At 38.0% G+C, this 24230-nt stretch overlaps 10 protein-coding genes across 14 annotated transcripts; 6 read left to right on the top strand and 4 right to left on the bottom strand.

Annotated features, from left to right (window-relative positions):
- Positions 1 to 29: 29 nt before the first annotated feature.
- On the bottom strand, positions 30 to 982 carry Burs (Cuticle-tanning hormone bursicon). Its single transcript, XM_088037600.1, has 4 exons — positions 826 to 982; positions 571 to 779; positions 400 to 525; positions 30 to 207 (listed from the first exon to the last, which is right to left on the bottom strand). The coding sequence occupies exons 1-4, from the start codon at positions 884 to 886 to the stop codon at positions 67 to 69; spliced, it is 537 nt and encodes a 178-aa protein (XP_087893726.1). The 5' UTR covers positions 887 to 982; the 3' UTR covers positions 30 to 66.
- LOC148174020 (DNA repair protein SWI5 homolog) lies at positions 277 to 4047 on the top strand. Of its 3 annotated transcripts, none has more exons than XM_088037608.1 (3): positions 277 to 391; positions 2133 to 2387; positions 3958 to 4047. In XM_088037608.1, exon 2 carries the CDS (start codon positions 2141 to 2143, stop codon positions 2378 to 2380), a length of 240 nt encoding a protein of 79 aa, XP_087893734.1. In that variant the 5' UTR covers positions 277 to 391; positions 2133 to 2140; the 3' UTR covers positions 2381 to 2387; positions 3958 to 4047. The 3 variants fall into 3 exon arrangements, with proteins under 3 accessions (XP_087893734.1, XP_087893732.1, XP_087893733.1); XM_088037606.1 differs by lacking the exon at positions 277 to 391 and adding an exon at positions 1587 to 1700; XM_088037607.1 differs by lacking the exon at positions 277 to 391 and adding an exon at positions 1587 to 1700 and having other exon boundaries at positions 3896 to 3985.
- On the bottom strand, positions 2401 to 2997 carry Pburs (bursicon subunit partner of burs). The gene is made up of 3 exons (XM_088037604.1): positions 2882 to 2997; positions 2713 to 2837; positions 2401 to 2666 (listed from the first exon to the last, which is right to left on the bottom strand). Exons 1-3 carry the CDS (start codon positions 2994 to 2996, stop codon positions 2496 to 2498), a joined length of 411 nt encoding a protein of 136 aa, XP_087893730.1. The 5' UTR covers position 2997; the 3' UTR covers positions 2401 to 2495.
- LOC148174019 (uncharacterized) lies at positions 3939 to 6060 on the top strand. Its single transcript, XM_088037595.1, has 4 exons — positions 3939 to 4126; positions 4182 to 4673; positions 4723 to 5066; positions 5120 to 6060. The coding sequence occupies exons 1-4, from the start codon at positions 3939 to 3941 to the stop codon at positions 5599 to 5601; spliced, it is 1506 nt and encodes a 501-aa protein (XP_087893721.1). The 3' UTR covers positions 5602 to 6060.
- Positions 6061 to 6158: 98 nt separating this feature from the next.
- Buffy (BCL2 family apoptosis regulator buffy) lies at positions 6159 to 14202 on the bottom strand. Its single transcript, XM_088037598.1, has 3 exons — positions 13907 to 14202; positions 6722 to 7408; positions 6159 to 6372 (listed from the first exon to the last, which is right to left on the bottom strand). The coding sequence occupies exons 2-3, from the start codon at positions 7391 to 7393 to the stop codon at positions 6232 to 6234; spliced, it is 813 nt and encodes a 270-aa protein (XP_087893724.1). The 5' UTR covers positions 7394 to 7408; positions 13907 to 14202; the 3' UTR covers positions 6159 to 6231.
- On the top strand, positions 8796 to 11999 carry LOC148174018 (uncharacterized). The gene is given in 6 exon segments (XM_088036778.1): positions 8796 to 9580; positions 10707 to 10888; positions 11165 to 11418; positions 11466 to 11701; positions 11848 to 11856; positions 11915 to 11999. Coding segments are annotated over 6 exon segments (1476 nt in total). The 5' UTR covers positions 8796 to 8870.
- Positions 14203 to 14795: 593 nt separating the features above from the next.
- Positions 14796 to 15501, bottom strand: LOC148174016 (rhodanese domain-containing protein CG4456-like). Of its 2 annotated transcripts, none has more exons than XM_088037603.1 (2): positions 15413 to 15501; positions 14796 to 15364 (listed from the first exon to the last, which is right to left on the bottom strand). In XM_088037603.1, the coding sequence occupies exon 2, from the start codon at positions 15339 to 15341 to the stop codon at positions 14886 to 14888; it is 456 nt and encodes a 151-aa protein (XP_087893729.1). In that variant the 5' UTR covers positions 15342 to 15364; positions 15413 to 15501; the 3' UTR covers positions 14796 to 14885. The 2 variants fall into 2 exon arrangements, with proteins under 2 accessions (XP_087893729.1, XP_087893728.1); XM_088037602.1 differs by having other exon boundaries at positions 14796 to 15352.
- Positions 15502 to 15597: 96 nt separating this feature from the next.
- Positions 15598 to 17574, top strand: LOC148174015 (DNA-directed RNA polymerase II subunit Rpb4-like). Of its 2 annotated transcripts, none has more exons than XM_088037597.1 (3): positions 15598 to 15683; positions 17117 to 17297; positions 17349 to 17574. In XM_088037597.1, the coding sequence occupies exons 1-3, from the start codon at positions 15623 to 15625 to the stop codon at positions 17521 to 17523; spliced, it is 417 nt and encodes a 138-aa protein (XP_087893723.1). In that variant the 5' UTR covers positions 15598 to 15622; the 3' UTR covers positions 17524 to 17574. The 2 variants fall into 2 exon arrangements, with proteins under 2 accessions (XP_087893723.1, XP_087893722.1); XM_088037596.1 differs by lacking the exons at positions 17117 to 17297; positions 17349 to 17574 and adding exons at positions 15730 to 16588; positions 16635 to 17110 and having other exon boundaries at positions 15600 to 15683.
- A 643-nt stretch (positions 17575 to 18217) lies between these two features.
- LOC148174014 (adult-specific cuticular protein ACP-20-like) lies at positions 18218 to 19254 on the top strand. The gene is made up of 3 exons (XM_088037599.1): positions 18218 to 18402; positions 18450 to 18593; positions 18645 to 19254. Exons 1-3 carry the CDS (start codon positions 18391 to 18393, stop codon positions 19158 to 19160), a joined length of 672 nt encoding a protein of 223 aa, XP_087893725.1. The 5' UTR covers positions 18218 to 18390; the 3' UTR covers positions 19161 to 19254.
- Positions 19255 to 21323: 2069 nt separating this feature from the next.
- LOC148174013 (uncharacterized) lies at positions 21324 to 24161 on the top strand. Its single transcript, XM_088037590.1, has 4 exons — positions 21324 to 21399; positions 21447 to 21622; positions 23661 to 23778; positions 23826 to 24161. Exons 1-4 carry the CDS (start codon positions 21388 to 21390, stop codon positions 24129 to 24131), a joined length of 612 nt encoding a protein of 203 aa, XP_087893716.1. The 5' UTR covers positions 21324 to 21387; the 3' UTR covers positions 24132 to 24161.
- The last annotated feature ends 69 nt before the right edge of the window (positions 24162 to 24230 follow it).

The raw sequence follows: 24230 nt of genomic DNA, 5'->3' as shown, positions 1-24230 counted from the left end.
TCTACAGGTACAGAAAAATAAATTACAGAAAATAGGCATTCCCAAGCTAAAATTAACGTGACGGTTTTATTGAGAATGCGATTTCAAGAAATGGTTAGATAAAGGACCTTCGTCGGCATATCCGGCAATTTCTTGTGGGATGACAGCACTTTCTTCTACTCCCGTGCACGGGCGGCACATGCACTCCAAAGGCGCTTTTGTTGTCACCTGAAGCAAATACAATCTTACTCTTAAAAAATTCTCATTTCAAAATCCAAAATTTTAAAAATTACAGTTTTTAACTTTACCGATTGTTCAAGTCTAACCTAACATTCAGTTCTGACAGTCGTTGTCAAATTCGTTGTTTACTAACATGAGAAATTTGGAATAATTCAACTCCGTCTCAGTGCTTGTAAGTACCTTTATGAATTTTCGCTCCCCAGGTTTTGCTTTAGGGCAAAACAGTGAAACCGACGCCTCGCGTTCTCCCGACTCCTGACAGCACATGCAGGATCTCTCCATTTGCCAGATCTTACTCCCTGAGACCTGCAACAGCCGTTTTAAACTGCCTCTAATTTAAATTGTCCCTACTTGGATATACGAGGCGCATCGTCCAATGCAGGCAAAACTGGGAATAGGTTTGGGCACACATCCAGGATATTGCAAGACATGGATAACTGGGGTCACTTGACACTCATCTGTCATTCCAGCCGCTGCTGCTTTAATATTACTATTTAATCGGGGGTCCATGCACATGCTATATAAAATGGCATAAAAAATTGTCAGTTTCCATATTGGTACTGGAATTAAACGTGTCAGTTTAGGACTGTTGCTTTCAACTCTTACCTATATCTTCAAGGGGTTTCATTCCGGTGCTGGCACTTGAAAGACTATTTGTACAGAGCATGATTTAGCCCTTTTATAAAACTTGCTCGCACTGGAGCTGAAGGCAATGGACTCCACTTTTTCAAGGGTATGATATGAGAAACTCATGTCAGAGATGTCATGCTGATAGTAGATATCCCTGTTAACACGACGGGCGTCCTGGGGTGGAAAAGGGGCGGCGAGTATGCACGGGGTGTGAGTATATCTCAAAATGCACATTTTAAGTGCTTCTTTATAAACATGTAGGCCAAGGAACACGTGGAGTCCTTAAAATGAAAAACACGAAGACTGGAATCTCTATAAACTTACAATTTTACGATATTAACGTTTTCACCTCAAATCTTGGAAATTCAAAAAAATAATTGAATGTAGACGTAATGGCGCTAGTGATTTCAATCGTACCAATCACACCAAACTCCCTGGCATAAAAATCGAAGTAGTCTTAACAAGTTAATTAACATTTAATGAACTGACCTTATTGACTTTACTTTTTCTATCGTAAGTAGCTTCCTTCTTATTTTTATTATATTTGTGTGCGTTCAATATTATGAGCTTATGACTGTCAGGTAGTATAAATGATTTTTTTCCGTAATATTTAATTGCTAGAATGTTGAAAAACTTTTAAAAAACACATGGCATTAATTATATAAATATTAATAAAGATTTATTTGCGAAATAGGTAATTAAAAATCAAATCATTAAGATCGTAGATTTCTGCATTACCGACATTGACAATGAAAATGGCGGAATGTCTGTGGATGGTGGTTTGACGTATACGTGGTGCAGTGTTTTGGTGCTTTCATTTTCACAAAACTTTTAGTTTAATCCACAAAAAGGTGAATCTTATGTTAGTTTATTAAAGTACAACGCGAAATTTTCTTTAAAGAATTCGTTTTAACGGCTGACTTTTCCTAAAAATGATGAAAATTGAAGCTTCAAATCAGACGGATCCATTAAGCAAAACCTGGAAATTTACTTTCTCATCTCGCTTCGCTCTTACTTTTGGACAAATTCTGTAATTTTTAAAAGTATTTTATGGTTTGCCAGCGAGAATGTCGCATTTATTACAAATTACTTGTTTTGGTGATCACATGTCTCAAAACAAGATTACGCCAATGTTTGCTACTTATATTACTGTTTTAATTGCGTCAGGAGCTATTACGTTTCGTTATTAAGAGTGTTTCTTCACGAAATTAATGTAATGGTGCCCCCTCAAAAAGACAGGCGCCCTTTCATGTTGTCTGAAGTAACCCCCTGATCTTTTTCAGATATGTAAATGGAACCTAATCTCCAGTCAAAATACGAAGCTCTCCTCCTCGAAAAGGCCGAATTAGATAAGCAAATAAACGATTTCACATCAAGAGGAATCACAACCGATCTGCAGCCCCAAATTCAGGCTCTCCATAACTATAATGAAATGAAAGATTTAACCCAAATCGTCCTCGGTTACTTGGCAAACGTCGAAAAAGTGCCCATAACCGAGTTGCACGTGCGCTACAACCTTCCTTTGGATTAAGGGTGAGGTAAGAATCTATATTATAATCATTCATCGCTTTTATTGGGTTTTGAAAGATAAACATAGACTTGATGGTTTATTATAAAATAAAGTATTTCAAGTATACAATGAATTATTATCGGCTGAAATCGCCACACTTGTAACACTTGCATTCGGCCGGTTCTCGGAGCTTGACGTCCATGGAGTTGATACCTTCGGCCGTTAAACGGACACCGTCAGGGTCGTAACAATGGGTGAGGGTAATAGTCCGTTCCCGAAGGAAACTCTCGCGGCAACAATAGCACTCCTGAGGGAAAAAATACAGATTTGCTAATTCAAATTAATTTACCCACTTTCAAAAATCCAGTTGGGGTGATAACGGAGGGTTGAACCTGACTCTTGCACGACCCTTCGCATTTATTCACGGCCACCTCGCCGTTACAAACTCGCTGCAGACGCCCCAGCTCGTCGAATTCCTCTAGAAAAAAATCACAGCAATGTTTCGTGGTCAATTATCTTTACCTTTTATTAAATTTATATCTGACATTAGAGTCTCACACGTCTCGTCTGTTATTTCGGAAACTGAGTAAACGCATGTGATATAAAAGAGGCAGAGGATGAGTGAATACATCCTCATCGGAGGCTTTTTCTAATTTAGTAGAGTGGCGGCTGCACTGGTGTTTTTATACGGTCGGAGGCGGCGAGGGTGCGCTTTCAATGGCAATTAACGCGACGCCAATTGTGAAAGGGTATGTTCGGGTTAAATTGTGTGTATAGCGACCTTTAACTGAACCCCGACGGTTACAACACGGTTATGTGCTTTATGATGGAAAAAAGCCTCAAAAAACTTCTCATGTTTAAAGTAACTAAAGACATTATAAGAAGTTTGCAAAATGGGGTGTGTTTAAATGGGAGATAATGAACGCTTCTTTAGAGATTTACGGAGGCGTGAGCGATGAAATTTAAATAGTTCAGACATCTGTTACGGTTGCCAAGTGTGTCCGTGACCAATATAATGAAAAAAAAATTCCGTAGAAGCCAATTCTGTTCCATTGTTGCTTTTTTTGTCTTATTAGAAAATACCAGTAATTTAGTTACGTGTTGACGTACTGGTTTAATGATTCTCCTACACGTGAATAGAAAACCTCTCAAAAACCTTCATTTGCGTTACTAATTAGTTTGTCAATTAATTGGCCACAGTTTAAAATCCGAACTTTAAACTAACAAAAAAAACTGTTTTTCCATTGTCGCGATTAAAAAAGCAGTCACATTTTTACGAGTGGAACTTTATTGAATTGCACTTTACCTGACTACTCTAGTTTATTGGCTCAACTTTTTCTAGCACAAATGTTGGCCAACAATTACAGAAAACCGATAAATCTCTCTGACAAATAATGTGCGGTTTAAAAATATAGCACACAGCTGCACAATGTCTTGAAATACTGTCAATAATTTTCTGCCAATGTTTTATGATTAGAAAAGGGAAAAATGCCCGTGTTCATTTTCTTCTCTAAAAACCCCACGTTGGCTTTTCAGGTTCGCGCGCTCTTAATGTATTTCTTTTTCGGTTCCCAAAAAAATGTCTGATACCTCTGAAGACAATTCAGATCGTCAAGCAGACAAGGAAGATAAAGACAGCGTTTGCCGTGACTTCATCCGCGGGACTTGTGATCGAAAATACTGCAAATACAAACACGAATTCGCCATGAAGCAGTTGAATTTTTGCCACGACTTCCAGAACAACATCTGTCCCAGAGCCAACTGCAAGTGTGTATTACCGCAATTAGGTCTCTATGACGTCACGCAATAAATTTATTTATAGATTTATACATTGCACTCCTGAAGAAGAAATTGAATACAAAAATACTGGTGTCATGTCGAATCACATATTGGCCGAAGCTACACGTAAAAATCAATTGCCAGGTGCGCAACCGATTTGTAATCAGTTCCGGAAGGGATTGTGTAGGCGAAACTATTGCAAGTATCGACATTTGACAAGAGAAGAAGAAGAGGCGGAAATTGTGGAACTGATTCAGAACAACAATAGAAAGAATATGATTTGCACTAACAATCCGTTGACGGAGTCTCAGGTCATCAATGCACCAAACATGTTGCGCCGGCCTGCAATTTCATTTGACGAGTTTGAAGAGTGCGGAATGGCGCTTCCGAAACGTCGTTTCCTTGCTCCACCTGAGCCTGAGATTATCACCAGTGGAGACTTACATCCCATCGATTCAAACAGGATTCGGCCTGTTTTTAAAGGATACTTTGCCGGAAATCCACCACAAGCTATGCTTAGTAGAGTGGATGCAAGGTAAAAATCTCATAATTCTCATTAATTTTTCTAACAGTACTGTTCTCAGGACACTGCTTCTTGAGGAAGAAAACAACTTGCTACATAAAGAAATCGCCCAACTGAAGCGACAAGTCTCCGATCTGACAGCGACTAATGAGTTTCTACTAGACCAGAACGCCAACCTTCGTGTCTCCAGCAAGCGTAATGAAGCCGTGTCCATGCCGGCGGTCACCATCACCAACACCAACACTCCACAAGTTATCAGAACGGTGACCGCAAGCGTGGCGACCGTCCCCGTGTCATTGGCCACGGTTTCCACTTGCAATCCTGTGAACGTATCGATTGCGGGTTGTCCCACCGTCAGCATGGCGCCGCCAGCGCAAATCTTAGCGCCAAGTCAACAGATCCTCGGTAAGAAATTTTAATAACAATACGACGAAATGATCATTCTTTGTTATGTGCAGTGACCACAAATCCGCCTCCTCAAGTGGCCATAGCGAGCAGCTCTCAAGCCCAGCTGGCCATTGCACAACAAAACCTCGCGAATAATTTGGCAGCACAGCAGGCACAACCGCAGCTCACCTCTCAAGGGCAACAGTTGGCATTGGCCACTACTACTCAGTTGACATTAGCCAACACTCAACAAGCCCAACAGCAATTGGCTAATCAACAATTGACGTCACAAGCGCAGCAGTTGGCATTGGCTAATGCTCCACCACAGTTTACATCTCAAGCGCAACAATTAACGCTTGCTAATACCTCGCAGGGTCAATTAGCTATTGCAAGCGTGCCTCAGCAGTTGATAGCACAGCCGAATCAACAGATTGAGATTCACAGGAATGGAATCAACACATCACAAGCTACTATAGCGATGTCCAACACCTCTCAACCGATGGTGTCGTATCCAATTATGACGCAAAACATCAATCATGCGCTAACACACTAAGACTGAGGATTTGTTCAGTGGTAGAGTTAATTCCAAGTTTCTTAAGTGAAGTATTTTTAAGTGGTAGGTCAGTGTGAGACTGATGACGTTAAAATAGCATAAGTTTGTGTTGTTCTTAGTAACTACTTTATTACCCCTATATAGGACGAAATGGTTTTTAGGATGTCAACCTAGAGTATGGTCACCTTCATGGCTAATTTGAAATTTTCAAATCAATCATGTTGTTCTGTACAGGGTTAGTTAAATAGTTAATGTAATAGGTTTTTGAGTTTTCGTTTTGCAACGAAACGTGGTTAGTTTAATGAGTGTTTCTATAAAGTGAGTTTTGGATTTGAAGTGCTGGACGATAACGTACAAAAATTCACTTACGTGAAAACTTACTAGCAATGACATCCATTTAAGGTTCTGTTAATTTTAAAACTGTACAAATTACTTAAAATAAACACTTATTTATGTGAGCGCCGACAAATTTTTATTTTGAATAGTAACAAAGACGAAACAATACAGGCAAACCTGTAAAAAATTGGAAATGGTAAGACATTCAAGACGAAGAACAATTTTAATTTTTTAACTGATTTATTTAAACAATACTTTAAATATCATTTATTTTTGGTACGATAATGAAATTATTTACAACATACTGAATTTGACGAAGAATCTCACGATGATGTACGCCGTCAGTAGAATCGCTAAAACTAGTGTGAAAATGCCAAGGTATTCAACGAAAGAGATATCTTGGTCTTCTGGTCGGCAGTGATTGCTCAGTCCTGTCTACAAAAAAAATACATAATTATTATTTTTATAACCATTAATGTCTGCAGGGACATTCACGAGTGATTGTAAGCCTGACTAAATTAAAAAATGTATTTTTTTGATTAATTTTTTTTAAGATATTAAACCCAAGGCATATCTTTTGATGGTTTTGATAAATTAAAATGAATAACCCTGAACTTTATTAGGCTCTTTTTTTGGTTTAATCGTGTGTTGAGAACAATGTGAAGAAGGTTTCAATAAAATAATAATGAGCTTATAAAAACTATAAAAAATAATAACATCCTTTGCTTTTATGGTGTCTAAATAGTAATGACTCAACTTTCCCATAACGACTTTGAATACGTACCCATCCTCCGTTAGCCGCCACCCACATCGCCATCCGGTCTTCCAGGAGTTCCGCCATTCCATCCAGTAAATCATGTAAATTCTCTGGATGCCCTAATCGGACACAATCCACCGCCAACCCCCCGGCGACACTAAAAATCGCCACGACTTTCCCCCACGTCGGATCGCACCTTAACATCTGATGTCCGATGGCTGCCAACAACCCCCCAACTCCAGTCTCGCACCCCACGCCAGTCTGTCGCGAAATATTCAAATACACCCTTGGATGTACTCGTTCGAGTTCCATACAAGCACACGCTAAACCTGGATAAACATCTCTGACGGTGGCGCTGCCGCTCCCCGGGACAGCACTGACGGTGCTCCGCACCCTCGTCAGCCCCAACTTCCTACTAAACAACCCCGCGCGTTTAAGGCGGCTCCGTATATAAAGAGCACATAGGGCACGCCCGACGGCTACCACTTCTTCAGGAGGTCGCCGCCAACCGATGGTAGAGAGTTTCCGGGAGACGGCGTCGCCGACATTGCTGAAGCGTCGTTTGGTGAGTGATGGAGGTGGTCCAGCGGGGTCCGTGGAAATTGAGAGGGCGGCGGGAAAACTGAACTTGCGGCGTGGAGGCGGGACGCCACGCGGTCGAGGGGCGCCGCCCTCCATGGACCGCTCGGCAGTGACCATGCATTAAGAACTTAACTGTAAAAGAAAAACTAATTAACATACTGACAAGAAAATTTTATTGTTACTACTCACGCCACGCCAGGTTAATCAAACGCGTGTTCAACGCAACAGATTACTAATTTCCGGTAGATTATTTCGTTAATTAATTCCAGGATGATTTATTTATTCTGGAATCTGGGCAAGCATTGTTTTGACATGTCGTGTAATCAACTTATATTCTTACACGTTAAATAAAGTTAGGTATGCACTGTTTTTAAACAGAATGAATTATTAGATGTTTTTACGATTTACCTTTCGTGAAAGAATTATGCACGTTTTTGAGCCAGCCGTGTGGGCAGTTCGTTATAAGAAAAAATGTTAAATGCGAAACAGTTCAATCGTAAAAATTCGATTATAGTTTGATGGGAAATTTTTATCGAAATTTAATCTAAGGAAGTGATACACTAAAAACTGTTACGACTGTTAAAAACTGCGAGCTAATGGTTCCAGTGTCCGTTTACAACTTCAAATGAAGAGATGAAGATCAACTCTTATTTCAATAGAGTTTGTTGATATTTACTTCATGTTACTTTGAAGATCAAATATTTGCACAGCCCGCACTCGCTATTCTAGCAATGTTTTGTGTGCTTTAGAGATTACAAAATTTATTGTACCCGGATTACGCACTTACCGACGGGGAATTATTGCAACTTTAGAAGTCTGTTTTGTTTTACACAGCTTCCGTCAAGGTTTGTGTTCAGCCGACAAAGGTTGCGAAACCGAAGAATACTTGTTAAATTACTCAGACCATTTGAAATCTCTGGATTACGATATTACTATTTAATATTTTTTTGCAAGAACTCATAGTCTCTTATTATAATAAAATTCATATAGCTTGCAACCTTTTGATATACCTATATTTTTAAAAGGCCAAAGGTTAATTAATAAATTATTACATCTTATGGTTCACATTGATAATACTTTTTTAATTAGCTGTTTATTGCAAGGCATTCGCAAAATAATGGACAATCCGATAACAGCAATTTTTCAGAAGCAATGACTAAGCCAAAACGAGTTCCCTATTACGAGAAAATCTAATTTTCCTGTTTTATCTGAGCAATTATGCTATTAAGCAGAGTCGTTACAATAATGCCTACAAATTGATTCTACATGTTAATGCAGGTAATCATTAGTAATAACAATTACTTAATATCGATACCAATTATATTATTCATATCTTAAGAAAAAAGAACAAAATTCTTTCATTTCTTGTTTTTCACACCCGGAAAAACGGGGCCACATCGGACTTAAAAAGATGTCCCCATTTATCAATTCTGGGCCGAACACGATCCACACTTGTCCCCGACCCATCCGACAGCACAAATCAATAAAACCCATTATGCACGTCCATAAAAACAAGAGATTAAACACCGAAATCGAGAATGAGTGCACCCGAATCGTAGATCACGATTCCTAAAGTACCGTTGATATAAAAGCGATGTCACAATCCTGTCCATTTAGCAAAAAGATGTGGAAGAATCTCCACGTGATTGTTTCTCTGGGGGCAGTTAGACTAACCGCCTCCGCTGGTTATTCCTACCCTCAGCCTCCGCTGCAATTCGACGAAGTTTCCACTCCGCCGTCGCCAATCTATCTTCCACCTCCACCGTTATCAGATATCCCTCAAGTGAGTTGAATTGATTGAGGGTCAGTTAATTTTTCTTAGAATTTTCCGACGTTTGTACCTCCAGCGTATCCACCGATTGGAACACCTCCTGAGGATGAAATTTTACCTCCTTTTGATGATGGAGTGGTCATTTCAGCACCACCAACTCAGTATTTACCAGCGGCGAAAGAATCTCCTGTACGAGTTCTTAATATGTCGTGCTTGGACTCTAGGGATGGAAGTGGTTTTTTTCGGGGGTTCTTCAGGATGAACACAATCAATCGAGCGATTCCAGTAATGGAAGGTTCCAGTGAGTGTGTTGTGACTCCTGTGGGAAGCGATGGATTCCGGATTGACCTCGAAGGGGCAAGGATGACGGAGTGTGGAATACGAGCCTGTGGAGCTCGAATGTGTCTTCCTTTAAGGATGGCTACGATTCCAGGACTACGACTAGCGGATGATGCTTTGGTGACGTTACAATGTGTTCCTCAGGAGAGGGTTGTTTCGCAAACGAAGCATTTGAGGCTCAGTACGCAAAATGAGTGAGTAGAGAACCGAAAATGGGTGGGAAATGTTCTAAATTCTGATTAAGAAACACAACTTTTAATGAATGAAACTTGATCAATCAATCATTTATAATACGTTTTAATCGTTTACACGTGGTTTACGTACAATATTTTTTACTGAACAAAATAAACAAATAATGTGACAAGTTTTTGTAGCTACTATTAGTATTATTTTTGATCTATTTATAGTGTTTCATGTAGAGTTTATAAAAAAAAACTTTATTTATCTATTAATTAATTCAATTTGACGAAGTCCCATTAATATTTCCAGTTCTTAGTTTTTTAAGTTATTTATTTTTATTTTTACTGACAGCAGTGAACATGTTCAAATCGTAAGCAATTATTTATTATTACTTATTGATTTTATAATTTTTCAATGTTTAACACACGTGCGAATATGACAACCCGATTTGAATATTTTTATTAATATGACGATTCTTCCTTGCAAACTTTTAAGCAAAGTTGATTGTTAAGTACGTGCGTTTTCCTTTTTCGTCTTCGTCTCATTATAATAATTTACAATTAGTTGTCATACGGATTTATAAACTTTAATTTTCATTGGAAACTAAATGACTGAAGGAATCACAACAATTTCTAGGATAGATAAACTGAATTTTATATTTTGTGAGTACGATTTTATTGCAAAATTTTCCTATGTCTAATAATACTACACATTTTGGAAGCATCCTGTTAACTACATTGAAAATAGGAAGATGCAAAAACTGTTGCAATTATGAATCTCGTGTTAAATCGAAAGTATTTATCAAACAGGTGAGAAAAATTCAAAGCATGTTGTGGCTTTGTGTGATTTTCAATTTACAAAAGGAATGTTTTCGTTCCTTCTCATCCCATTCTACACATACAAAAGATAAATATTCCCTGATTAGTAAGAAATTAACGAAATAATACATTTTTAGGAAATAATCATTGAACATTAAGAAATTCCGGAAAGTTTTACTTTTAAAACCAAGGTGAAGGTTATGCGTCACTAGACATCAATTACACGTCCATCATCGTAAATTTCTGTGTATTTTCTTTTGCCGTCGTATTTCTCTTTTATTGTATTCTCAGTTTCCGACTTACAATACATCAAAGACTTTAGACAGGGTCGATCCAACACTAAATCCGTTTCTGTGGCTTCCGGCGGTCTCCAACGCAAATTTGACTCCACGGTAACTCTTTTGCGTAAAAGCAATGGTGTATTTGACCAACCCCTCCAGCAAGGCAGTTCCGTTCATTTAGGAGACGAGCTTTTGTTGCGAACTTCCATACGCGACGGAGATGGTGAGTAGATAAAACTGTTCAGGAAAAACAAACTGCGATATTTTGATAAGAGAGCTATCCAGAGGTAGCATTTATTTACTGAAACGATGAAAAGCACTAATTAGTCTCCGGAGGCTTTTAAACATGTTCGTATCATTAATTTGTTCAATTTCAAAAGCTCTGACGTCTCAACTTCGTCCGCTGACAAACTTTCAATGTGTAAACAGATTACGTGCGCTTATAAAGGGATGGATCGATATTCCTAGCAATGACAAGAGTCGGATTGAAATTTTTCAGGATGGAAATACGGTCGGATGGCATCTGTAATCATTAGAAGCGCTTCTTCACAGCGCTCCGCCATCCTTGTTGACGAAGAAGGCTGTCGGAATCCTTCTTTTCGAGCAATTTGTCCCCAACAACCACAGCAGGTTTCGCCTCTAGCGGTACATTTTCCATTTCGAGCGTTCCTCTTCCAGGGAGCCGCCCCCGCTGACGACCTCTTATTATCGGTTAGAATGTCCGCTTGTCTTCGCACTCGCGACTGTTACCAGGTAATACAAATAACTCGTGCGAAGTAAAACTCATGATAGAACCACAGAGTAAGATTTGTGAAGAAAATGGAAGAAACAGAGTGACTAGGGCCACCGTCAATGCTTCGGAGAAATTGGTAACTGACTGGGAATCCCAGTTTCAGTTTCGGGTGCTACCACGGGAAATTCAGGAAGATCGGGACAGTCCCAGATGGGCGGTGGTGTGTCTGGGGGTGGTTTCCATCGTTCTTGGTTGCGTCGTGGTTTTCTTGATGGTCAAGCCAGTAAAAGAAAGAATCTATTGGTAACGTTTTTGTTTTCGCTTAGTGCAAATTCAAAACAATTGCACTGTTTTTTACTTTATCCAATAAACTTTTTAATTACCTGAATTGTTTATTTTACAAACTTAAAAAGATTAGATACTAGATATCGATTTTAAAGACATTGAAGTGGAGGCTTGTGAGAAAGAAAATTTGACCTGAAGTTGTGGAGGTGTTATCTCCAAGAGCTTCCATAGCGACGGGAACAAAGCGTTTCTTTGCCTTTTAAATGCCATGATTTATTATCCTGCAGCTCTCTGGCTTAGACTGATTGAAAAATAGCTTTCTCCAATTAAGCTAAGACTTTTTACGCACAAATACCGAATAACAAGAATTTAATCCGATTACAGTCGAAACCGTTCATTTATTTTATTATTAAAAAATTGTTTCTTGTGCGTCACTCATTGGTATATTTTTGTGATTGTTTCAAAGTGAAACAGTCTATTTTTACGTCTTGATATTCATTACGAATTCAACCACCATACTCTCAATAAAAATTAAAACGTTATCGATTTTACGATGGCTCTACAATGTGGAGCATGTCTTTGTACGGATGTCAACAATTAATTGACACCAATAATAATGCGCTATACTTTATAATCCGGCAGCGCGAAAATTGTTTTTTAATTGCTGCGCTAATTGTTTGTGCTAATAACTTAAGAGGAATATATCTGCATATACCTGTTTCTTCGGTCTGATAGGTAAGTTTTCCTGGTGATAACGCATCAAGGACGACAAGTACTAGTAGGGCCATTAAATTAGTAATAAGGGCGGAGAACCGCTGCTTTTATCATGGGAATTACGATATCCATCATTTCCATTTCCGAGGGCTAAAATTAGCGGAAGTGGTGTAGGGAGTCACTTACTTTTCATTGCAAAAACAACAATTATGAAGAGGAAAATTGTGATCAATACGTTGCAGACGGAGGTTTTCGCCTCTCGGTTTGGTTTGCCACAGAAAAATAAACAATGAAACTGCTCTAATTAGTTGTGGGAAAATTATGTGTTTGCATGTAAAAATCAATGAGGAAAATGGCCGGAATATCTTGTTACAGTTCGGAGAGAATTGATAACTTCAATTTAGTTCGATTAGCTGGACAAAAAAAGCAACATGGAGGGATCTAGAATTAACTAGCTTGACTCTTTTACATAGATAATGGTCAATGTCGTTAGTAATGATTAGCACAATTTTTCTAAAGAAATTATTTTTAGAACAAATTAAACTTCATCTATCGTTTCACTAGACAGAATTCACTTGCTGCAAAAGCTTGTCAGCATCTCACTCAATCTTTTACGTCCTCGTACATTTTCACCTCACTTTTTTATAGTTTTCCTTTCGAAAGACCAATATTTATAGCGTTCTTAATGTCGCTCAGCCGCAAAAATGACCACAACTTTGTTTTAATGTTAATAGCTTCTTTGTTTATTGAAATTCAATCCGTTTAGTGCGTATTCTTTGTTTACCTCAATTAGCAATACATTTTTATTTATGGTAATGAATGAGAATCAATTATTAATCGAAGACCTTCAGTATTCTCTCGGTGCGATGTTTCAGTGGAAAACAAACACTAAACATTTCCTGTTTTCATGTTTTGTTTCCAACTAATGTCTCTAATACGATCTTTGAATTAACCGCAAAGAACTCGTTTTAATTTAGTATTAACATTCAGAACGTCAGTATTAGTCCTGGCACGCAATGAAGAATGCCAGGAAAGTAAAACTGTTATTGAAACTAATTTAAATAATAAAACACGTCCATCGGTCCTATTTAAATTCATGCTGACTTTCGGAGCAACGAATTCGCCTCAAGCGTGCGAAGCCATAATATGGACAATGACTCCGTTCTTGCAAAGTTCCTTAAGATAAGAACATGTATTCAGGGTGCAATCAATAATTCAGACAGCAAAGACTCATCCATCACTGCAAAGCCAAGCACCTGTCGTGGACTTCTCCAGAGCGTTTCACCACGTTTTGTTTTTATGTTAAAAACGTGCACGCGTCTGTTTGAACTGCTCCCGATAAAGTTATTATGTAAACACGCTGATAATTTTTTCGCTTATAGAGGTCGATTTGCCGGCAGTGTGTAAACACCATTGTAACCGAAGAAAAATAATTGGGCTGGTGCGTCTCAACCTCCAAGGTAATCAAGACGTCAAACGTAAGAAAAAAATGTAGAGGTCGACCCTTACCTTAGGGAAATCCTGCATCGTTGGGTACTGGCACTTCCGTACAAACACACCGGATAATTTGCGGTAATACTATCTGAATTACTGATACGAGATTAAAGAGGAAATGGTAAAACTTTGACTCGACTTGAGTTACTAAACCCAGCGCAACATGTGATATGAAACGGTTTTTGGCGCGCCGGTCAAGTCCAATTAAATGTACGATATACTCGAGGATTCACGACGGAGTCTTGGTTGCAAGGTGAGCGTCTTGGGGCTTCTGAAGGCGAAAAAGAGAAATTAGCAAAGGAGGGAACGTTGAGAGGAGGCGGAACAGGAGGATGATGCACTGAGTAGCCAAAAGACACAAAAGCCGGCGGCGTTTAAATGATGATGCGCTGAAGACATAATTCCAGTGATTGAAGAAAGTCAAGGATAATCAACAAAAGAAATCAGGGAAAAGAAAAAAATTGGTAATCTCTAATAAACGCGTCATTAAAATGATTGTTTCCTTCAAAGAACTTGCTTTTTTACATTTTTAAACAATCTCAATGTGGCATAAGTATTTTTTTAAATTCTTAACTTTGTGTACAGAAAAGCACAAGGTCAAGACTTCGGAAATCTAGAACAGCTGGAAAAGTTTACAATCTAATCTTTATGTAAACACAGTGCCAAATAAAAATTTTTTGCATTTTTTGCTCCCGACTCAAGTTCAAACAGAATCAAGTAATCAAATTGTTGTAATTGTTTTAATGAAAACTCTGCATCCTTTGTTAATAAGCGGAAGACCAGTACAATTTCGAACAACTTTTAACTCAATTAGAAGTTATGAAAAAATGAAATCTAAACAGTTAAATCAATATACAACCTACTTGCACTAAAAATAACTCGACCTTCATGGCATACATAAGACTATTGAAATATTAATTATATTTTTTTAAAACAAACTGAAAACAAAATACATAACAAAGACTAACGAATTAATTTCTAAAGTCATGAAAAATTATTTATTTTTTTCCTCCCAATCCAGCCAACCTCCTACGTAATTTTTTATGTTTTTGAATCCTAACTTTGTGGCAACTTCTTGAGCGAAGGCGCTGCGTTTCCCGCTTCTGCAGGAAAAAATAATAGGCGTAGAGCCTTCAGGTTTGGTTCTTCCAAATTTATTTTTGAACTCCTGGGGTGGCATGTCTCTTAGTGTAGGTTCAACCTGATCAAGAGGGATGTTGATACTTCCAGGAATTATCCCAGTTTCTTGTAACTCTGAGGGTTCTCTGACATCTATCAAAAGGGTGTCTTTTTGTGTTGGAACAGACTTGACTTCGTCAAAAGAAGCCACAGATTTATTCCTCAAGGCAGAAAATGTCGCTAGAGTTTGAAGCCTCGACTGAGAAGTTGGTAAGATTCGAGTAAGTTGAGAAAAATAAGGCAGAAAAAATCTCCGGCTTGACATTGACATGTTGATTTAACCTAAAAAATTATCTAAGAATTACACCATTTATACAAAAAAAATCTTATTAATTTACGTACTATTAGTGTCACAAAAACTCCTCTCGTGTCGATTTTCCGCCAAAACGTCGCTATTATCGCAAAATTCGGAAATAAATTCCCACTTTTTGACGTCTTCTGGTAACTTTTTCGATAACGGTTGGTACCCCTATGATGACAACAAACATAACCTTACATTCCCCGTGACTGTTCCGGCTTTTCATCTCATTATCTCACATATTTTCATTAAAAATGGCCAACGCTAACACAGATCTGACCGAGGAGGACGCCGCCGACCTCCAGTTCCCCAAGGGTGAGTTTTCTGCACATTTTCCCGGGTGTATCACTCTGATTTTCAGACGGGGCCCCCTCTGCACTGTTTTCTAACGGAGCGGACAGTATTTGCGCTCACTGTTCGTGCGATTTAGAGTGTCCGTACATTTTCTGTGCGCCATGTCGGGTAAATGTTTGTACGCAATGTTTTGCGCAAGGAGCGGAATTTCGGGGGCACCGCAGCGACCACGATTATCACATAATGAGGGACAGTTTTCCGTTGTTTGAGAACTCGGACTGGACTGCGCGCGAAGAAGTAGTGTTATTAGACTCGTTACAGAAGTATGGAAATTGGAATTTAGTGGGGAAAGAGTTGCCTAACAGAACTGTCCGTGAGATTAAGAATCACTATGAATACTTTTATTTGGACAGACACGGGTCTGATCAGTTACCGGAGGTTGAGGCGAGCGATGCGGTTGTGTTTTTCGAGAATGTCGTTCCTTATAGATTTAGGATTAATGATACAGATGAGCCCCCGCGATATGCGCCGAATACTGTGGGGTACCAGTCGTTGGCGGGGTACAATCCCGCCAGATCCGATTTTGAATGCGAGTTTGATTCCACTGCTGAGGATCTCCTATCTAATCTTAAACCACCCGATAAAGACGATCCTCATGTTGACTTAATCACAGAGTTACAATGCGGAGTTATTGGGGCTTATAATCGCCGGCTCCAGGAACGCCAACGCTGGAAACGAATCATTCGCGAGCACGGTCTTATCCTCCCCCGCAAAGTTTACGCTTGGTTGCATCGATACGATGTCACGATCACTCGCCCAGTTTACGAAAAACTTATACGTTTCATGCAGTTTTGTTTACCGATGGAATTTGAGATGTTAATGGAGGGTCTTCATCGCAGTGGCGAGCTCAAAATCCAGATCATAAGGTCAGAGACGTCCTTCCACAGTTCGATTTTAACAATTTCTTCACAGACTGTGCGAGCTACGCCAGAAAGGAATCACTTCTTTATCCGACGCTCGTCTTTATCTCAAACTTAAACAACTCCACGAAGAGTGTGAGACAGATTTGAAGAACTTTCACGCGAAGACCCAACTTAATTGGAAGACGAATCGTGCGGCAGTTGATTTATCTTTTATGAAGAAGCGATCGGGATTCAATCCTATTGAAGTCATTGGAATGCCAGGATATGAAAAACTCTCCACCGCCGAACGTGACTTATGTAGAACCGTCAGATTAGTTCCAATCAGTTACTTGGAGTTCAAAGAAATTCTTATTGCGGAAAACAAGAAGATGGGGTCCATTAAACTAAAAACCGCGCGCAAAATCCTAAAAATTGACGTGAATAAAACGAGGCGATTATACGATTTTTTAGTGCAAGAGGGTTATATTGTGAAGCCCGCGTCTTAATTCCAATATATTTATTTTTCTAGATTGTTGTTTCATTTCTTTGCAGAGTTTGAGAATGCAGAGACGCTGCTCATTTCTGAGGTGCACATGTTGTTGGAGCACAGGAAGGCGCAGAACGAGTCTGCAGAGGATGAACAGGAATTCTCGGATGTGTTTATGAAGACACTGACGTACACTGATAGGTTTAGAAAGTTTAAAAATAAGGAAACCATCTCAGCAGTTAGAAAGTATTGATACGATTATCTTGTAGGTCTAGAATTTTATGTTCAATGTTTTAGTTTGTTGATGCAGAAGAAGCTACACAAGTTTGAATTGGCTGCTATAGCTAATCTTTGCCCGGAGACCACGGAGGAGGCCAAGTCTTTGATTCCGTCTTTGGAAGGGAGGTTTGAAGATGAGGAACTTCAAGCCGTGTTGGATGACATTCAGACGAAGCGTAGTATACAGTACTGATTTAAGAGTTTTTGTAAATTTTGGAATAATGGAAATAAAAGTTTAAGCATTTTTGTCTGTTTTATTTTAAGTACCTGATTCGTAAATCAATAATTGTTTTGTGTTAATTAGAGTTTTCAATAATTTGGTTTTTACCGGCGTGAAATTCAGAGAAAAAACTGCCACAAATGGTAAGGAGTCTTTACGTAATTACTCCTGTGGGTCTGCAGATTCGTATCCACTTTTTATTAATGTAAAAAATTCATACATAATTTTATACCTAACAGGAGTAATAAATTATCTTTTTTATCTAAGAAAACTTCTTCACAAGTAACTGGCCCAATAAGCCTCCGCGAAGGTCAATAGCTGCTTTAATTCCCACGATTTTTACCATCAGCGGATTCTCTATAGTCTCGTAATATCGCTCTAATCTATTTTTTTGTTATCTATGATTGTAATTCATACGGTAATGACACAGTAATACAATAATTATCTCTTATTTGTGCTACCAGGTTAATTAGGTATACTGGTTATGCAATGTCCAAGTGCACTTGTTCAAATTCGTTGAATTCGTATCTCTACGTATGTAAATGTTACCATTAATAACAAAATAATTTAATAAAGACATGTGACACTCGGCGATTTTTCTGCATAAAATGGGTCTCTACCCACAAAAAGCAAAATGTCGTCGATTTCCGACAACAAAAATGTCTCAAAGTCGTTCCATATTTGACGATTAACGGTTTCACTTTCAAATCGTCATGATTTCGTCTAGATAATGAGCAAAAGTGTCGTTTTTTGGAAAATGATTAAGTATATAATTACGCGCTACCAACCGTGTAATCAGTGTAGTTTCATCAACTCAATCAACCATATCACAATCCAAAGATGTTAGGATATGTAAGAAGTAATTCAGTTTAAAATTGTGCTTTTACACTTTTCTATAGATTACAGGTTTGGCAGTATTGCTGGGCGCCGCAAGCGCTGGAGTAGTCGTCGGCGGCTATGAAGAAGGACTTGGAGTAGGAGTTGGAGGACTTGGAGTGGGAGTAGGAGTCGTTGGAGGACACCACGGCGTCGTTGACCTACATGTAAGTTTTCACCATTGCATTGTTCTTCCGATATTTAACTCTAAAATGTAGACTCCCGCCAAATACGAGTTCAAATACGGTGTCGAGGACCCCAAAACCGGCGACAGAAAACAACAATCCGAAGTACGTGTCAACGATGTAGTCAAGGGAGAGTACTCTTTAGCCGAACCCGATGGTACCATCCGAGTCGTCAAGTACACGGCCGACGACCATAACGGTTTCAACGCAGTGGTTTCTCGTGTAGGCCACGCTGCACATCCTCAAGTTTTGATCAAGAAAGTGGTACCTGTTGCCCATCATGTTGCTCTACCCGTTGCGCATCATGTTGCCGTACCCGTTGCACATCATGTTGTACCGGTAGCGACTCATGGAATTGCCGTTGGAGGTATTGGACTTGGAGGAGGACTCTTGGACGGCCGAGGAGGTTATGGACTTGAAGGAGGACTTTTAGGCGGTCGCGGTGGTATTGGACTTGGACTTGAAGGAGGAAGAGTTTTGGATGGCCATGACGGACTCCTCGGAGGAGGTCTTTTGGGACGTGGAGGATATGGCTATGGAGGAATTTAAGTTGGATTTGTACCTGTAAATGTTATTGTCGTTGCTCATCTTACCAATTGTATTATGTTAAATTATGTGTATTTAGTTGAATGAACAATAAATGTTTGATTAAAAACTGCGTTTGTTTCCATGGAAAAATGATAATAAATGAGTGACCTGATAGACGTTGTGCAAGACTGCAATTAAAACGTACTTTATTCAGATATTTAGGTCCAATGTTGAAGTAATTAATCTTTGTTTTTCTGTAGAATTGCAATTCTATATAATAAATAAATTACGACGTTTTAGTCTCTTGGTAATTCTATAATCTCACCTACTTTTTGTCATTGTACTTTCGACATAAACTTCAAAAACATGATTGGAATAATTTAAAATTACTCTCAGCGGGTTTTCTCTACCGGCGATGGGCTTTTTTTACCAGTCCACTTTGTAATGTCACTGTTGTAATGTTATAAATTATAACTATCCGCTGACAGGAAATTAAATTGTTTTGCCACACTTTCTTTACCTCCGTAAATGCTTCAACATTCTGTAATATAATTTATCATCGGAATACATTTCTGTTATTTGTTTGTCCGATTAAATTAACTTAGGAACGTTTGAAACCACTGCATAGACACACCAAAGAAATAGAAAAAAAACAGAAAAAATTACAAAACGTTCACTAAACATTTAAGAGAGGATTTCTCTATCTTTTATGAATTTTTCTATACTGCAGTTCAGGAAAATACAAAATTTAGTTCATGAATTTTTATAAAATCAGCGAATTTTTACCAAAGATTTTAAATTTTTTAAAGAATTATTGTATATATCTGGTCTTCAAAAATTTGCGAATGAGAAGCTAAAACTTCAAAGGTTTTTGATGCTTTACATGCTAAATATTTAAAAATCTATGCGTTCTAGAGATTCAAGATTTCTCTTTCGAGATTAAGATTGAAATTCAATGGATTTTTTTGTCGAGGATCTCCAGAAATTCCAGATTTTCCAGGGATTTTCCTCTAAACCAGTTAATCTAAATATTGTGGTTATTCTAGCACCTACAAATACTCTAAAGGATCTAGAAGTTCTGCATTTTACAAATTCGGGAATTTTAATAATTCCAGGATTTTTAACTATGAAATTTCGGGGAATTGAAGAAGAAAATTGTTCGATCAAATTCTCGTGTTGACAAAAATTATCAAAAATAGAATTTATTCCCAAACACCAAATTTCGTCAATTTGGTCATTTTCAGTGCGATTTTTAAACTTCAACTTTCATTTTTTTGACGAAATTTGGTGTTTAGAAATAAATTGTATTTTTGATAATTAATTGAAGAAGAAATAAGTGCTCAAAGATTAAACTTAACAATAAAGTTGCGATGTTGGGAATCGAAGTTGCATCATAATAACACAAAGCAAATTGATGTTCACATTTCAATAGAAACTGAGCTTTAATTAATTAGAAGCAAACTTCCTTGCAGTTCTAGAGAAGTCATCCATAAATTCAATACATATTTTTCGGTTTTATTTGAAACCTATTTTAAGTACATTTTTGTCACTTGAAAGATCATTATTTAAAGAAGATTTTAGTTTATAGTAGCATTTAAAAAATATTTAATTAAAAATTAACTGACTAAATTTTCTCTAAAGACTGTGCAAAACCTATAAGACAACAGCACCTTAACATTGCATCATTATAAACAATCACTCATTTTGTTAAATCTACGAACATATTTCATCATCCTTCATAATAATTTGCTACTTCTTTAAATCCCATGTCATCTTGAATTAATTTTCTGGGTCACTTCTAATTAAGTCTCATGACATTCGTTTCTTTGTTTCTCATTAATTTACTTTTTTTCTTTAAGCGTAATAATATGCTAATAAACATTAATTGAATTCCATTTAATGTATCGCACTAGTAATTTATTCACTGACCACATTAACATTTTTACACCACATCAAAGCAAATGTTTTTATAATACAATATAATAACTATTAATCATACCATCAAACATCTGCGAAATCCACCGCCGCTACCAGAAATGGTCAACTTTTGACATATGCTCCACTTTAATCAGGTTTCTTTCTACGCTTTATCGCACTTTCAAATTGCAAATAATTCTGTTCGCACAAATCGACTTGTTGTTTACTTGAATTTTTCAAAAAATCCCGAAGTAAATGTGGTTGAGCCAGTATAAAAGCCCTGCCAAACTGCCGAATAATCACACTCAATTTTCGAACCAACTCAAGCATCATGATCGCTCAAGTAAGCAAATTTTCCGAATTTTCTTGAAATAATGTGAAAATTTTCAGCTTTTCGTAGTCGCTGTTCTCGTCGCCGCCGCCAGTGCCGGTATCGCCACCTCCTATGCCATTGGCAATATCGGTCTTCGGGGACTCGGAGGCTTAGATGAGGGTTTGGGGCTTGAGCGTGGATTAGGATTAGGCCGCATTGGAGGAGCCGGTATTATTGGACTTGGAGGCGGCGCTCTTATTGGAGGAGAAAAACGCATCGTTGATGTTTACGTAAGTAGGTAAAATCACCTCAAAAACACTGTTTACTGATTTTTTATTTAGACTCCACCAAAATATGAGTTCAAATACGGCATTGAAGACCCCAAGACTGGCGACCGTAAAGAACAAGTTGAAGCCAGAGTAGGAGACGTGGTCAGAGGACAATACTCTTTGGCTGAACCTGATGGTACCATTCGTGTGGTCAAATACACCGCTGATGATAAAAATGGTTTTAATGCTGTTGTGTCGAGAATTGGACACGCTGCCCACCCCCAGATTCTTTTGGCGAAGGGAGGACTTGGCTTGGGCGGATATGGACTTGGAGGAATTTAAATTTTCAATTGAGTTGCGGTTGTATTGTATTCCTTGCCTTGCACATATCCTAGTCTCTTGGAGAGCTCAGTTCAGAGAGCTTTTGTTGTTTGTATTATGTAGTTGTATGAATCAATAAACAATAAATGTTTACCTAAAATTTTCGTAGTTTTTTTTGCTAAGGTTCAAAGAAATTTAAATCTAAAATTTTGGCGACTCCAATAATAGAATTACAAGAATTTTCTTTCAGTTCAGTTAACAATTACAATTTACGAGCTTACTTTTATTGTTTTATTTAAATATTTCGCAAAATTACAAAGTGGTTAGATAGAGAAAAAGAGTGTTTAATTTTAAACGACGCCGACGAAGCAAACATTTCTTTAATTACTTAATTACAACTTATTCTGTCAGTGGCTATGAAAATTTTAAAAGTTTTCATTTTTCAGTAACTGTTATTTCACAAAATTTATTTACAGAAAATACAAATTTATATTAAACATTCAAAAAATTGTAAAATTTTAGCACGGCCAACAAAATGCTTCTTATTGTGCCCGATACATAAATAATTTAATAGTTTTTAGTCGAAATTGCATTTCAAGGTTGGATTTATAAAAGTTTCCTTCACTTGATCAAGATCATGTTTCAGGTAAAATGTCTTCAAAAAAAATCGAAAAGATTCTTTTAACTTCCTTAACAAAATCCTAATCCAAGTCCAATAAAAATCTTGTAATAATTTGTTGTAAAAGTTGTTGAATGTACGTTCTCATATCCAAAATACAACAATTACTTTCGAATTTTAAGTGCACGAAAATACTACGAAAAAACTGCAACGGAATTTGTCTTTGACACTTGAAAAGTTCCAAATCGCTATGTTACTTTTTTAACATTAGATATTGCTGCATAATGTTTAATAATTAGCTAATAACTATGTTAATAATGACATTATTACATTGCAATATCAATGTTAAAAAATTTCGCTGAAAACTGGAGCAATATCACTGAAGTCGGAAGCCGAATGAAATTTTTAAGCAAAGCAAAAAAAACGTTTTAGGAAAGTTTTAACACTATAAATCACTCTTTTGTGAAGGAACCTGTCGATGTTATTAATAAGTCTTAGTCTTATCTATGGTAAATATCCATAATTAAACTTTTATAATGACACACATAGTTCTTAAAATCACTCAGGCGGAAAGTAAACCATACAATTACCTAAGAAATTCCTTTAAAATTCTGATTGCCTTACGTAACAATAAGAGTTTTATACCAAAAAATTGATGGACGTTTGTGGATGGGTGATATTTTCTAACTTTACTTTTCTCGGGAAAAACTAGTACAGGAAATCGCGGAAAAGTTAAAAACAGAGTGGAGGTGCGAAAAATAAGTTACCTTTCAGAGCAACATTTACTGGGCGGCCACTAGGCCCATTTTTCCAAAACCATGAAGGTGAAGGGGTTTTTACACTAATATATAAACCGTCGGAATTTATAGTTCGGTAGTCGATTTGTTATCATCGAGTGTTCAATACCAACATGCTACCCCAAGTAAGCACACCACAAAATTTACTTCCAGTTGTGCAACCACGACCAGTTGCATTTTTCGGCACGCTTTTCGGCCTGATGCAATGCACGGTTGAACCCGATCATTTTCCTTGCAGGTCTTAGCTGTAGTGGCTCTCGTTGCCAGTGCCACCGCCGTGGAATACGGAATCGGTCTTGGAGGACTCGGTGGCGGAATCGGCCTTGGAGGCGGAATCGGTCTTGGAGGCGGCATCGGTTTGGCTCCAATCGCTGTAGCCAAACAAGCCGTAGTGGACTATCACGTAAGACGCACAAAGTAAACTTCTAGAAAATTTATTAATGTTTGCAGACTCCTGCACACTATGAATTTAAATACGGCGTTGGAGATCCCAAAACTGGTGACCATAAAGAACAAGCTGAAGTTCGCGTAGGTGATGTTGTTAAAGGAGAATATTCTTTGGCCGAACCTGATGGTACCATCCGCGTGGTTAAATACACCGCTGATGACCATAATGGTTTCAACGCTATCGTTTCAAGAGTTGGACATGCTGTACATCCTCAGCCTGTTTTAGTTTCCAAAGGGTTGGCTGTTGGAGGAATCGGGCTTGGAGGAGTCGGACTTGGAGGGCTTGGACTTGGAGGACATATCTTGTAAAGAACGTGATTGAAAAGCATTATTCATCAAACGGACGCTTCTTGTTATTCGCTTATTTATAATCGTTGCTCGTCTCTTCGTTGTATATATCATGTTGTA

This window comes from Gnatocerus cornutus, chromosome 5 (assembly GCF_029298725.1).
Source record: "Gnatocerus cornutus isolate USDA-ARS CGAHR chromosome 5, icGnaCorn1.1, whole genome shotgun sequence".
NCBI classification, from domain to species: Eukaryota; Metazoa; Arthropoda; class Insecta; order Coleoptera; family Tenebrionidae; genus Gnatocerus; species Gnatocerus cornutus.
Note: the sequence above shows the minus strand (reverse complement) of the source record. Positions and strands in the feature narration are given on the sequence as shown.